The sequence below is a fragment of the Macaca mulatta genome, chromosome 7 (genome assembly GCF_049350105.2).
Source record: "Macaca mulatta isolate MMU2019108-1 chromosome 7, T2T-MMU8v2.0, whole genome shotgun sequence".
Taxonomy (NCBI): Eukaryota; Metazoa; Chordata; class Mammalia; order Primates; family Cercopithecidae; genus Macaca; species Macaca mulatta.
Genome location: NC_133412.1, coordinates 35,496,510 through 35,510,336, shown reverse-complemented (window position 1 = coordinate 35,510,336; position 13,827 = coordinate 35,496,510). Strand labels below are relative to the sequence as shown.

The 13,827-nt window shown below is 39.0% G+C and overlaps 1 protein-coding gene and 1 long non-coding RNA gene across 6 annotated transcripts in view; one reads left to right on the top strand and one right to left on the bottom strand.

Annotated features, from left to right (window-relative positions):
- LOC114679419 (uncharacterized) overlaps positions 1-13,827 on the top strand; it is a 295,661-nt gene that overhangs the window by 261,341 nt on the left and 20,493 nt on the right. The gene's annotated exons all lie outside the window — the stretch shown is intronic.
- AQP9 (aquaporin 9) overlaps positions 422-13,827 on the bottom strand; it is a 58,857-nt gene continuing 45,451 nt past the window's right edge. For 3 of the 4 annotated variants that reach the window (XM_001094912.5, XM_077939487.1, XM_028850982.2), the window contains one exon: positions 10,535-12,482. In XM_001094912.5, coding sequence (XP_001094912.1) covers positions 12,308-12,482 — 175 coding nt within the window. In that variant the 3' untranslated portion in view covers positions 10,535-12,307. Of the gene's footprint in view, positions 2,054-10,534; positions 12,483-13,827 lie in introns of those variants that run through there. The other variant, XM_077939486.1, reaches the window with a different exon arrangement.

Sequence of the window (13,827 nt, the reverse complement as noted above, 5' to 3'; positions counted from 1 at the left end):
CCTTATCAGAGATACGATTTGCACATATTATCACCCATTCTATGGGTCGTCTTTTCACTTGTTTTTTTTTTTTTTGAGACAGAGTCTTGCTCTGTCGCCCAGGCTGGAGTGCAGTGGTGCTATCTTGGCACACTGCCTTCACTTCCCAGATTCAAGAAATTCTCATGCCTCAGCCTCCTGAGTAGCTAGAATTATAGGCATGTGCCACCACACCTGGCTGTTTTTTTGTATTTTAGTAGAGACAAGGTTTCTCCATGTTGACCAGGCTAGTCTTGAACTCCTGGCCTTAAGTGATCCACTTGCCTTGGCCTCCCAAAGTGCTGGGATTACAGGCGTGAGCCACTGTGCCTGGCCACCTTTTCACTTTCTTGATGATGTCCTTTGAAGCATAAACGTTTTAATTTTGTTGAAGTCCAACTTACCTATTTTTTTTCTTTTGTTGACGATGCTTTAGTGTCATATCTAAGAAGCCATTACCTAAACTAAGGACGAAAGATTTATGCCTATGTTTCTTCTAAGCATTTTATAGTTTTAACTTTTATATTTATGGTCTTTGATTCTTTTTGAGTTAATTTTCACATATATTGTGAGGTATGGGTCCAAATTCATTCTTTCGCATGTGGAAATCCAGTTTTCCCAGCACCATTTGTTGAAAAGCCCATTCTTTCCCCCACTGAATTGCCTTGGCAACCCTGTTGAAAACCAACTGTTCATAGACCTATGGATTTATTTCTAGACTCCTAATTCTATTTCATTGTTCTAAATGTCTGTATGTATTCACACTGTCTTGATTATTGCAGCTATGTACTAAGTTATAAAATTAGGAGGTCTGAGTCATCTGCCTTTGTCCTTTTTAAAGACAAAGTTCTGGCTATTCTTCATCCTTTGCATTTCCATATGAATGTTATGATCAGCTTGTCAATTTCTTTAAAAATCAAAGCTGGGATTTTTAACAGGGATTGCATTGAATCTGTATATGAATCTGGATGTATTGCCATCTGCATTAGCTTTCTATGACTTTTGTAACAAATTAGTACCAATGAAGTGGCTTAAAACAACAAATTTTATCTTATAATATTGTAGGTCAGAAGTCCCACATGGCTCTTAATAGCATCCTTCCTGGCCACTCGAGAGGCTACCCTCGCTCCTTGGCTTACCAGACCCTTCTCCATCTTCCAAGACAATGGCAAGCCAAGTCCTTCATAGGCTGCTATTTCTCTGGTTCTCACTTCTGAAGTCACACCTCCTTCCCACAGCTGGAAAAGGTTCCCTACTTTTAAGGACCCATGTGATCAGATTGGGCTCATCCAGACAATCCAGTACCAGTCCCCCCATCAAGGTCCTTAATGTAATCACATCTACAAATTCTCTTTTGCCACATAAATTAACGTTTTAACAGGTTCCAGGAGTTCGAATGTGGATATCTTTGATGAGTCATTATTCTGCTTACCATCTTTATTACTGTTCTTCTTTTTTTGATTGGGAAATGGTCATCTGACTATTGCTTTTGGCAGACAGGGGGCTCAGGCACTCTTGTTGGAGTAGGTTTTTGTGTGGACCCTTGTTTTTAATTCTCTTGGGTATAAACCTAGGAGTGGAACTGTTAGTTAACATGGGAAGTCTATGCTTAATTACTGAGAAACTGTTTCTCTTCACCATCACAGGCTCTGGCTGTGCATGATGGCATTGGCCCTGTGGATGGCAGCCATGTGCAGGTCAGGGCAATCTTTGTTCTTGAGGATCATGTGCATGATGCTGCTGAAAGTGGCCCAGTTGTTTCTGTTGATGGTGGTCTGCACGCATGTAGGAGGTGGCTGGCTTTTGCTGGCCTGATCTCTGTTTCATGACCACTACCACGATGTTGCCATTGGCTGTTGGCTTCACATCCACAGTCTTGTGGCGAGTTGGCCTGGTAGCAGAGGGAGTGTGGGCCTTCAGGTTACTGGATTTGGTGCTGTAGGTCTGCTTATTCCTCTTGATCAGGACACTGGAGCAGTTCTGCACCACCATCCACTGCAGAAGCACAGACATGGTGGCGGTTCCTCTCACAGTGCTGGAGATGGAAATAGCCATACCATCTTAACAGTGTTAAACTTTCTAAACCATGAACATGGAATATATTTTTAATTTTTAAGATATTCTTTAATTGCCTTTAATGATAGTTCACAGTTTTCGGTGTACAAATGTTATACTTCTTACTTTTTTTTGTTAAATTTGTTTGTAAATTTTATTATTTTTAATGCTGTTGTAATTGGGATTATTTTTAAAATTTTATTTTCAGATTGTTGCTAGTGCATGGATATAAAATTGATTTTTGTTTTTTGATTTTATAGCCTCCATCAGCAGAGCTTTGTAATTATTGCTTTATGCAGTTATCTTTACAACCAGACCATGGGGAAAAAAAGAGTTACAAACAAAAATACATGCATATTGCCTTTTGTTTTTACCTATGTAGTTACTTTTACCAGCCTATTTATTTCTTCTTGTGGATTAGAGTTACTGTGTAGTGTCCTTTAATTTTACCGTGAAGGATTTCCTTTAGAATGTCTTGTAGGGCAGATATAGTTGCAACAACTCTCTCATTTTTTGTTTATCTGGGAATATCTTAATTTCATCTTCATTTTTGAAGGATGTTTTGCTGGTTATAGAATTTTTAGTTGACAGTGTTTTTCTTTTATTACTCTAAATACACTATGCCACTGCCTTCTGGCCTTCATGTTTTCTGATGATAAATCAACTATAAATACTTTTGCATAATTTATACATAGTTAACTGCACATATTTTTAAGTGTAGGGTTTGCTGAGTTTTGACATGTGGGTACATGGATAGCCCAAACATATTATATAAAATTTCGATTTCCTTCAAAAGTTTCCTCAAGCCCCTTTATAAACAGTGCCCTCTTCCATTTCTAAAGCAACCATTGCTCTGGTTTCTATAACTATAGAGTACTTTTTTCTATTTTTGAGCTCTGTAAAAATGAAATTACACATTATGCACTCTTTTAGGTCCGACTTCTTTTGCTCAGCATGTTTTTAAGATTTATCCATATTATGGCATACATTGATAGCATTTTCTTTTTTATTTTGAGAAATATTTTTATTGTAAGAACATACCACAAATTTTTTATTCATTTTCATGTTGATGGACATTTGCATTCCAAAAATTCCAAATATGGAAATTCCAAAAGCAATTTCCATTTTCTAGATTGGAACTATTATGAATGAAGACACTATAAACATTCTTGCATTACAATTTTTGTTGTTGGTTTTTAAAATTTGGTCTTTTTATGGTTAAGTACTTGGGAGTAGAATTGAAGATCATGGAGTAGGTGTACGTTTACCTTTATAATAAATATTTTTATGAAATAGCTGTACCATTTTACACTTTTACTAGCAATATATGAAGGCTTCAGTTGCCCCACATCCTGCTGTTTGGTGTCTTCAGTCTATTTTAAAGATAACTATTCTAATGCCTGCGACATGTATACCATTGTGATTTTAATTTGAACTTCCTTGATGTGCTTATTGGTCATTCATATATATTCTTTAATGAAGTGCCTGTTTGTTTACATCCATAGTCTATTTTAAAAATTGATTTGTCTTTTTTTATTGAGTTGGGCGAGTTTATATATTTTGAGTACATTTCCTTTGTTAGATACAGCTATTACAAACATTTTTTTCCAGTCTCTGGCTTGCCCATTCATTTTCTTAATGATCTCTTTTAATGGGTAGAAATTTTAAGTTTTATTGACATATAATTGTTCTATTTTTTATAGTTTTGTATTCATATACAAGAAACCTTTGCCCATCCCAAGGTTGCAAATATTCTCCCATATTTCTCTCAAGAAGCTTTATAGTTTTAACTTTTATTTTTAAGTCTATGATCCACATTCAGTTAATTTTTCTGTTATGTTTTTGTGAAGTAGAAGTCAAGATTTACCTTTTTTTTTTGTTGTTCAGTACCATTTGTTGAAAACACTTTCCCTTCTCCATGGGACTGCATTAGCTACTTTTATTGAAAATCAATTTACTGTATAAGCATGGGTCAAATTGTGGATGCTCTATTATGTTTCATTAATCTATTTATTCCTTCCTATACTAATAGCATGCTGTCCCGATTAGCATGGCTTTATAGAAAGTCTTGAAATTAGATAGCCGATCTTTTCCTATGTTTTCCCTCTTTTCCTAGTTTTTTTTTTTCTAGTTACTTTGTATTTCCATATAAATTTTAGAGTCAGCTTGTTAATTTCTCCAAAAAATAGCCTGCTGATTTTTGACTGGGAGTTTCATTAACTCTGTAAATCATTCTTCATTTATTTTTGATAGATTTTTTCAGATTAATTTGGCAGCTCCATTAGGCAACTAAATAATTTGTTTAATTAATTTATCAAAACTAAACTCTGTAATTCATAAACTAAGCACACCCTTATGTAGGTTATTTGCACCTGAGTATACTAAGAAAACTGTCAAAGCTAAGCCAGCCATATGAATTAGATTATATAGGTGTTAGCAAATTCATATTCCTGGAAACTTTTCTTGGGCTTCAAATTCTTACACAAATATACAACTGAATTTGTAAATGTGAAATAATAATAACAGAATTAGCTAAAAAGTATTAAGAGGGAAAGAAATTCAAGGCATCGTGCTACATGTTTTACAGACATTTTCTTAATATTTTCAATAACCTATAGGACACAAGTACTAGTATCATTCCCATTTAATGGATGAGGAAGCTGAGGTTTAGGGTCACACAGTTATTCAGCGGTGCACTGGAATCCAATCTGGCTGTCTCTAGAGCCTGACATTTTGAACACTAGCTACGCAGTCTCCAATGTGTTAGCAGTTGAATGCCCCCATGGTCTTATTCCAAAGATAATCACATCAGCAATGAAACATCAATTCTCTGCCGGTTTTTTGTTTGGTCTTTTTATGGTTCTAGGCTGAGAACAGGTTCTGGGATGGGCAATGCATGGTCCTTGCTTCTTCATGATCTACCAGTGATTTTTGGCTATACCTATATCCTCCATTAGATCAGAATCTTATTATCAGAATATCACCACAGATCAGCCAGCCAAGGGACATCAAAATCCTCTCTAGATAAAGATGATTTCCTTCATGTAAAGTTTGGAACGCAGAAGTATTGTGCCACTTCTGTATAAGTTTCTATTTCCAAAGGTCTGAAGTCTTTGAGTAAGAATAAATACATAAATATCAAATAAGTACTACCACCATAGGTTATAGTAGGATTTTCTAGGCGTTCGTTTGCCTTAATCACGCACAATGTCACTCAGAGGACTGCACAGATGTTAAATATTTGGAGTTCTTTTCACAGTATATTTTAACATTTAAAGTATAAGCATTTTGTATAGTGTGGATTTCTTAGTGTAACAACAATTGTTAATTATATTTTCCATAATTTCAAATAAATTCAGGACATCCCCCTTGCTTAAACATAACTACTGCTGATAGATGGCTACTTTTTAGTAGTAGCAGACAAATGCATTTTCCTTTTTGGATCAAAATGAAAATGTTTTGCAAAAATCTTATAGAATTGGACAGGAAGGTACAAATCTGAGGATGCAAGACAATGAGCCCAAAGGAGAGCATCTGTCTGCAAGGAAGGTTGGTGGTGGGAAGTGCAGGAGTCTTGGCTCAGGATGGAGGGTGACCAATTGGTCCTGGTATTGGCATTGAATCCTGCACCCCAGGAAACCCTTGAGTCCCAAACTGTTGCTGCAAAACCCTGATATTTGCCTGAGCCATTAGACATCAGAGTGACTCACTGGTTTTCAAGCTTTACAGAATCTACATTGCTACGTCCAGAGTTAAAAGGCAGTCTCAGCTAGGTGTGGTGGTGTGTACCTTAGTACCAGCTGCTCAGGACACTCCTTGAACCCAGGATTTCAACTCCAGACTGGGCAACATAGTGAGACACTCTCCTCCAAACAACAGAAACAACAAAGGGCAGTCTCACTGGAAATGTCCACAATGACTATGTATTTGATGATATTAAGAAATTGAGAAATTATTGATGCTTAGTTTATGTGTGATAATGGTATTGCAGTTATGTTTTTAAAAAGAATCCCTATCTTTTAGAGATACATCTTAAATATTCATGGGTAAAATGATATCATGTCTAGGATTTGCTTCAAAAAAATCCCAGAGGGAGAACTGAGAAGCAGAGAGGGTGAATAAATAAAACATTATTGGCTATATTTTGGTAACCGTTGAAGCTGAGTGAAGAGTACATGGGGTATCATTCTACCATTTTCTCACTATTGTGTATTTTAAAAATCTTCCATAATAAGATAATCCTACTGACTTCTTTTAAAGATTGAAAACTAAAACTGAAAACTTAGGTATTTGAAAGATAGTTCCTGAAAGACATGTGCAACTGAGAAGGATTGAATTATAAAAAGCAAGGGAAGAGCTTGTAACCAAATTTTAATGACGTGATTCCATGTTTTCAAACTCCCACATATTATAATGACATCAGAAATAATAACAACAGCAGATGCTGTGGCAGCAACAGTTCATATTTATATAATATACACCATAAGGTCGGGACTTTTCTAAGAATTTTGTATTAATTATCTCACTGTTATTATTTCTACTTAATCCGTGAGAAAACTGAGGCTAACTCACTTGGCTGCTGTACTAGCAAGTAGAGGAACTAGGATTTGAACCCAGAGAGGATGACTCTGTACTGCATTAATTCAACAGATTTTCATAGAGCAATTACCATGTTCTAGGCCCTGGGGCAGAGGTGGAGAATTAAAGAGCAAAACGTCTTGCCAGCATGGACCCTTCTATTCCAATGGGAGGAAACAGACAAAATCCAACAAGTTTAATACAAAATGTGTGTATTTTAGGGAGGGTGGTAAGTGATGGGGAGAAAAATAAATTAGGAAAGAGTAGAGAGTGACGAGTGATCAGAAAGGCCTTACTAACAGTGACACTGAACAGGCACCTGAAGGAGGTAGGGTAGGGAATTTCAAGCAAGAGAGACCTCGGGTTCAAAGGCCCTGTAGCAGGGGCTTGCTTGGTGGGTTCAAGGATCAGGATGGAAGCCTGTATGGCTGGAGCCGAGGCGACAGACAAAGGGGAGAGCAGTAAAGTCCAGGCCAGGAAGGTCAGAGCGTGTGACGCTTCTAAGTACAGTTGGGCTTTTATCTAAAGATCACACAGGCTGCTGTGTTGATTACAGGCAGCAGGAGTTTAAGCAGAAAGGTAAGGAGACCTATTAGGAGGCTTTTCTAAGACCTAAGAGATGGAGGCCATGGCTTAGACTAGGGCTATGTGTGAGAAGAAGTCAGATTTGGAATATATCTGGAGAGTAGAGCTGACAGAATTTTCATTAATAGCCTATGCTCTAAACCACTGTGCCACTCTTAAAATATTTATTCACATTTATAATTGAAATTAAAAATGAAGACATTCTCTCTTTCTGTTAAATTAATCAAAGAACGTTTTATCTGCTGCAAGACAATGAGCCCAAAGGAGACCATCTGTCTGCAAGGAGGCTGGGTGGTGGGGAGGGCAGGAGTCTTGGCTCAGGACGGAGAGTGACTGACTGGTTCTGGTTTTGGCACTGAATCCTGCATCCCAGGAAACCCCTGAGTCCCAAGCAATCTGGGACGGTTAGTCACCCCGCTCAGACACGGGGTTCACATCCCACCTCTTTCACTCTTCACTGTGGAACTTGATACAAATTGTTTAAGGCCTCAATCCTCAGTTTCCCCATCTCTAAGTGGAGATAATAAATCTACTTGCTGAGCTGTTCTGAGAGTCTTAGAGGTCCTAGATATGAACGTGCTTTGTGAACTGTGAGACACCGAGAATTAAAGCACAAGAATTGTGCTTTAATAACACGTTACATAGGACCTCTGGATCAGAGGTACTCAGGACCCTGGACCGCCTTGCTTCCTCTGCAGGATGGAAGTCAGGAAGCCTCTTTCCTGCTGGGAGCCTGAGGAAGAGGACGGAGGGCAAAACGGGGAGGGCCACAATGCGGCCAATCCTGGAGAACAGTGGTCTGGCCTCTGGAGCATCCCTCACAACCTCCAGGACTCCCAAGGCTCCCACAGAGTTTCCTGAGGCCCCACAGTCAGGGAGTTGAGGGCTCCCCATGGAGGAAGGGGCTGCTGTGTGCAGGGCTTTGGGACACAGAGGGGCACACTAGACTAGGGAGTCAGCGGCAGGCAGTAGGACTTCCTCACTGGACCCTACGCCTGGAATCCATGCTACTTCTAGGAGACCACGGAAAGGCTTAAATCTCTTCTGAAAATCACATCCAGAAAAAAAGAATATAATCGAGCTTGTCATTAGTACAACTACAAAACGATTTATTTTAATCGATACTTTCAGGGGTGGGGAGAGGTCCACGAAGGCAAAAGTGTCGAAAGCTACTAGAAACATACGGTAGCCCTGGAGGGAGACAGAGTCCAACTGGCTTGGGCAGCATCTTCATCTACACAGAGTTCTATGGATTCATGTTCAGTTTGCCTGGGGCCCTCTTTTCACTAATCCAGAGACAGCATCTCTTGAATAAGAGGTACTCCATTTCCAGCAACAAGAAAGAGATTGGAGCATGGTTGGTTGCTTACCTATCTGTCTGTCTGTCTAACATCTATCTATTTATTTTTATACAGACTTAGACAGTCAACACAGTTTAAGTGTGACCAGGACTACCATTGCTTCTCTGTATGAGCTGTGATTAGTAAACATGTTGTCACAGAGAACTTAAATTCTGAGTTTGAGAACTGATGTACCACATCTCTTTCTGAGTGATGTTTGCTGGGTTGAGTAATTCTGTTCACCCCAATGCATTCATTTATTAAGAAGTCTTTGGAAAATGACCTAAGATTAAACTAATATGGTCTTTTGTAGGTTATATCCTTGAAACTTTCATAAAAGTGTGCACCAACAACTTATCCCAAGTCTTTATCAATGATTTTCAAACTGTGACACTGTGTTCTGAAAACCCCCTCCCAGCCCTGACACACACACACACACATATACACAAACACAATTTCTCTTCAGAGACCCCTTAGGGACTGCTTTGGGGGTGTGTTTTTAAGGTGATATTACAAGCAGAATGAAGCTCCTGATCTCCCTCCCTTTCTTTATTTATAGCAATTCCAGTTCACTTGTGGCTATCACATAAGGTCTCATTTGAATGATAGGTTCTGTGGCTCAATAAACCATTCTCTCTAACTGGAAGTTGTATTTTTTTCCCATGACGATATTATTGAACATCAACATACCTTAAAGTAAGACGCGCGTGTGTGTGTGTCTGTGTGTGTAAGCAATTTAAAGGAAATAATAATTTATATCATAAGGATAAAATTTTACATAAGACATTTTTATGTGGAGTATCCTGTTTAACAGCTGAATATTGACTGGTTGTTACTGGTTAGAAAAGCCCTGCAACCTTTGACATGCTCTGAGATCTCAACTGGTTAAAGAATCAGAGAAACTATATTTTTGGCATTAAGATAAATGCTCCTATCAAGTTTTTCAATTGATGAGGGGGAGGGAAGGAGGAATGTTACAATTGTAGCTCTTAAAGCAACTATTTAAAAAAGGGATGAGTTGGCTCTATCTAGTTGACTTCAGATACGGATAATTCAACCATATAAACATTCTCTTGGAAAATAACTCCACAAAGGTAAATCCACTTACTTGTAAACGGGGGTGGGTTGGGGAGAGAATTTGAGTGTGAACACCTGGAACAAAAGCACTTTTTTCCATTGAAAAATATCTTCCTGGGGTTGATTTCTATAATGGTACATTTCCTCTTTATAAATCCTAGTCATCAGTCATCAAGTTGTGTTTAATGAGCACCTGTGTAGATCATAGATTCCACAGTTCATCCTCAAAACTCAAATTTTGAGTTGCCCCTTGCTCTAGGAATTATAGTCCACCCCCAAGGCTTGTTCCTGGTTTGTTTGGCACCTTTTTTCCTGGCTGAACTTGAATCAAGTTGCAAGATTTCAGTGTCTTCTCTTATTCTCCTCCCCACCTTTCCTCGACTCCAAGGTCTCCCAACCTCAGCGTTATTGACATTTGGGGCCAAATAATTATTTGTTCTGAGGGTTGCCTTTGCACTGTAGGATGTTTGGTAGCATCCCTGGCCTCTAGCCGTTAGAGGCCATTAGCATCCCCTTCCCAGTTGTGATAACCAAAAAGTCTCCAAATGTTGCCACATTTCCCTTTAGAAGTAGGGAGGGAGGAAAACCATTGCTGTAATCCATGAGGATCCCAAGACTCTGGAATCCTGCCAGGAATTACCTTGCCACTACTGGACATGGTCAAAGAAACTTTAGACCTGTGTGATTTACCCAAGTCAATGTTCTCAACCCTTGCTGCATTTTAGAATCACCTGAGATGTTTACAAAGGACCAACTGGGCACTAGTATTTTTTCAAAAGTTCCCCCAGGAAATTCAAATTTGTAGACACAATAGACAACCTCTGAACTAAACGTACTTAATAATCTTAATACTTATAAAAACCAGCCAACTAACCAACCAACAATGACCCAACAATTTTATTTCAAATAGGAAATATCCAGGTAGCTTCAAAGCAGGAAAAAAATCCCATATGTCCATAGACTGTAGAAAATAAGTCATCAGAAACATTTCACATTTGCTTTCTGTTGTTCTGTATCAGCACAAAGCAATTGGGAAACCAAATGCCCTTGGGAATGCTGGGCTTTTTGACAGTTTGAATGAAGGGGCATCCCTTGATATAGAGCATCCCCTGGTACTTGTAACTCATAGGCAGTGTTTTGTCAAAAGTAACATCTATTAGAGAACTTCAAGGGGAAAAGACTGAGCCAGAGGAAATCCCCTGAATGTAATGTTTGGTGCTGGCAGGAAGGAAGATCAAGACTTAGCAACACCAGAGGTAGCTTAGGAAGGGAGGACTTCTGATAATGTTTTTCAAGCAAATGAAAGTTATGATTACATTGCTACCACTTTCCTTCATCTGTACTCAGTAAGTGTGGGAATAGACCCAGGCAATGAGGGTCTTTGTATCTTAAGATTGAGGAACATTATATCTAGAGGTGTATATATTCTAGAAGCTGCCAATTCCACTTTGGCCAGCCAGGAAGATTTGACAAAGATTCTCAGCCAGCTCCTGATCTTCTGAAAGGTAGAGGAATGCATTAGATAATGTTGAACCTTCCATGTGCTCTTGGACAACTCAGCTTATCTTCCCTAAGATTTTGTTTCTTTATCTGAAAAATGGGCAATGTGGCATTTGCCTCAGATAGTCATTATGAGGATTAAATTAGAAAATGTGTGTGAAAGTGCCTTGTGAATTGTTAAGCCCAATAAGGTAATATTATCTTTTTGGAGACCTCCTACTCTGAAGATTCAGCTAGACCAGGATCCAGTGGCTTTCAGTTTTGGCTTCTAGGGCATGTGTAAAATAACGGACAAGCACAGTTGTTGATATAGCTTGTCAAATGTCTGTTCTCAAGTGGGCAATTAGGAAAATACATTTGAGCTAAAAAGACAGAGTGATGTATTTTTCATGACTGAGGTTACAATTGTATTTTAGGTTATTATATACTAAAGACCAGGAAATTAATTGGTGTCCTCTAAAATGCAGGAGAGCAAAAGATTAATCTGATAAATGGTTTCCATTAAAAATTCCATTTGGCTTCTCAAATTCATCTTGTCTCCTGCAGTTTCTGAATGCCACAATGTCCTCCCCTTGTGCCTTCCAGCTGCATTCTCTTGCTCCCTACATCACTAGGTTTGGAGAATATGAGTTTTTATACAAATCCAGTAGCACAGCGTAACTAGAAGCTTAACCCATTAGCTCCCTAATTCATGAATATGTTGACTGAAACCATGGTTCTGTCTTTCAATTTAGGGTTTGGTTGATACTCAGAATGTAATCTTTGTCGATATTGAAGAAAAGGGTTTTAGTGACAGCATTTCATACAGATAGTGCAGCTGAGACCACCCAAATGAGACTATCATCAAGATGTGAAGTTATTAGTGCTTACCTAGGAAGAATTCCCATCAAGGATGAAATAAACAGGGCAGGAGAGAAGGCTGTTTCAGGGGACGGTCAGTGTTATCCTGGGGGGGTGCGGGTGGGGGACACTGGTAGAGAAGTGGTCAGTGTTTCCAAATTTTTACTCAGATGCTTTTCCAATTAGGTGTCCCATATGGCTAGCAGACAAAACTGGGTGGATTCCACTTCAGGCTTACAAAAACACAGACACTTAGATGCCATCTTTCTGAAGAGAATCCCAAACTGATTGCAAATCCAGAACTGAGTATGCCACTACATGATGACACTGAGTTCATATTTCTCTGGTTTGTCCTCAGATTGTTCAGCCTTAAAGACTGAGTCAGGCTCTGGATGGTGGATTTCAATGACAAGAACATAGATGAGGCCTCCAATGACAGCACCAACCAAAGGGCCCACTACAGGAATCCACCAGAAGTTGTTTCCAGCTCTGAAATCAAACAAGAAATTAGTGATACATTTCTTGGCCTTCCTCCTGGTATTACTGTCTAGTTTTTCACTCACTTGTTAGTCTTTCTCATGCTCATGGTTCCCTCTTAACTCAGCAAGATCTAAGTATAAGGAGGGGTCACTGCAGCATGGCAACTGTCATCCTCGACTTTCCACTACACCTGATTTCAGATGATCTATTTCCTTGTCCTACTAATATTTGTGAGATATTACGTCGTATTTATTTTCCTTTTAGAAAACATAGTGCCTGAGCCCATGGTTAGGATTGAGGGCCCCTAAGAAAGTTCAGGTCAATTACTCAGGAAGTGCCTTTCCCTCATCCTGAAATAATGATGCCTGTGGATTACGAGTAGAATGTGGAGAGACTCCTGGGCATCACTCGTATATGAAGACAATCAAACTAATCAATCAGGAAATGTTTTTCAATTAATGAATGAATTTTTTTGAAAATCTAAGGTGGACGTGTGAATTGCCTACTAAATATAATTTAAATCCGTACTTAGTTTTTAAGGTCATAGCTTGAAGCTACCCTCTGATAAGGTTGTCATGCCATGATGCTCTTTCTTCCAGAAATCCTCAATGTCAGTACATTACAGAAAGCTATAGTTCTGGGGAAAAGCAGGTATCTTTGTGAGTTGTCACCATCTTCTTTGGAGAGAGAAAATTCATGTAAATAATTTCTTAGAAAGGATCAGGAAAGCAAACAAAAATATACAGTATGTTGTTTAAGGATATGTACATTTAAGGTAAAAGTATTTTTAAAAAGCAGGAGAATGGCAAACACAAAAGTTCAGGATAAATGCAGAGGGGGTGGAAGACAAGAGGAATACCCAGAGGCATTTGAGAATTTCAGTGTTCTAGTTGGATTCTAGAAGGACCCAGAGCTGTTCTTTTCATCATTATGCTTAATAACTACACATATGTTCCATGTGGCCTTTTGTGTATCTCAAACTTTGATTAGAAAGAACGATAAAGGAAATAAGCAGGAAACAAGAACCCTGTCCTAGAATCCAGGAGACTAGGTCTAATCTCAATATTATCTAGAAGGTCTTTGAGCAAATCAAACTCCCGTTCTCCACCGTGAGCTCCACTTCCTCCATCTGCATGGTCCTTTCCACCTGGAGCACCTAAGTTGTCTAAAGTCCTCCATTGCCCATGCAGGGTTGATGGAAGAGCACTGAGCCTGAGCACAGCAGCCACCAGATGTCACTCTTACTACACGGCAGTGAGGATGCTGCACTGCTGCTCTCACAGTGCCCTTCCCCAGGCCCCAAATCCGGAAGGAGGCACATGGAGGGTGGCTGCTTCTCCCATTTGGCTGTAAA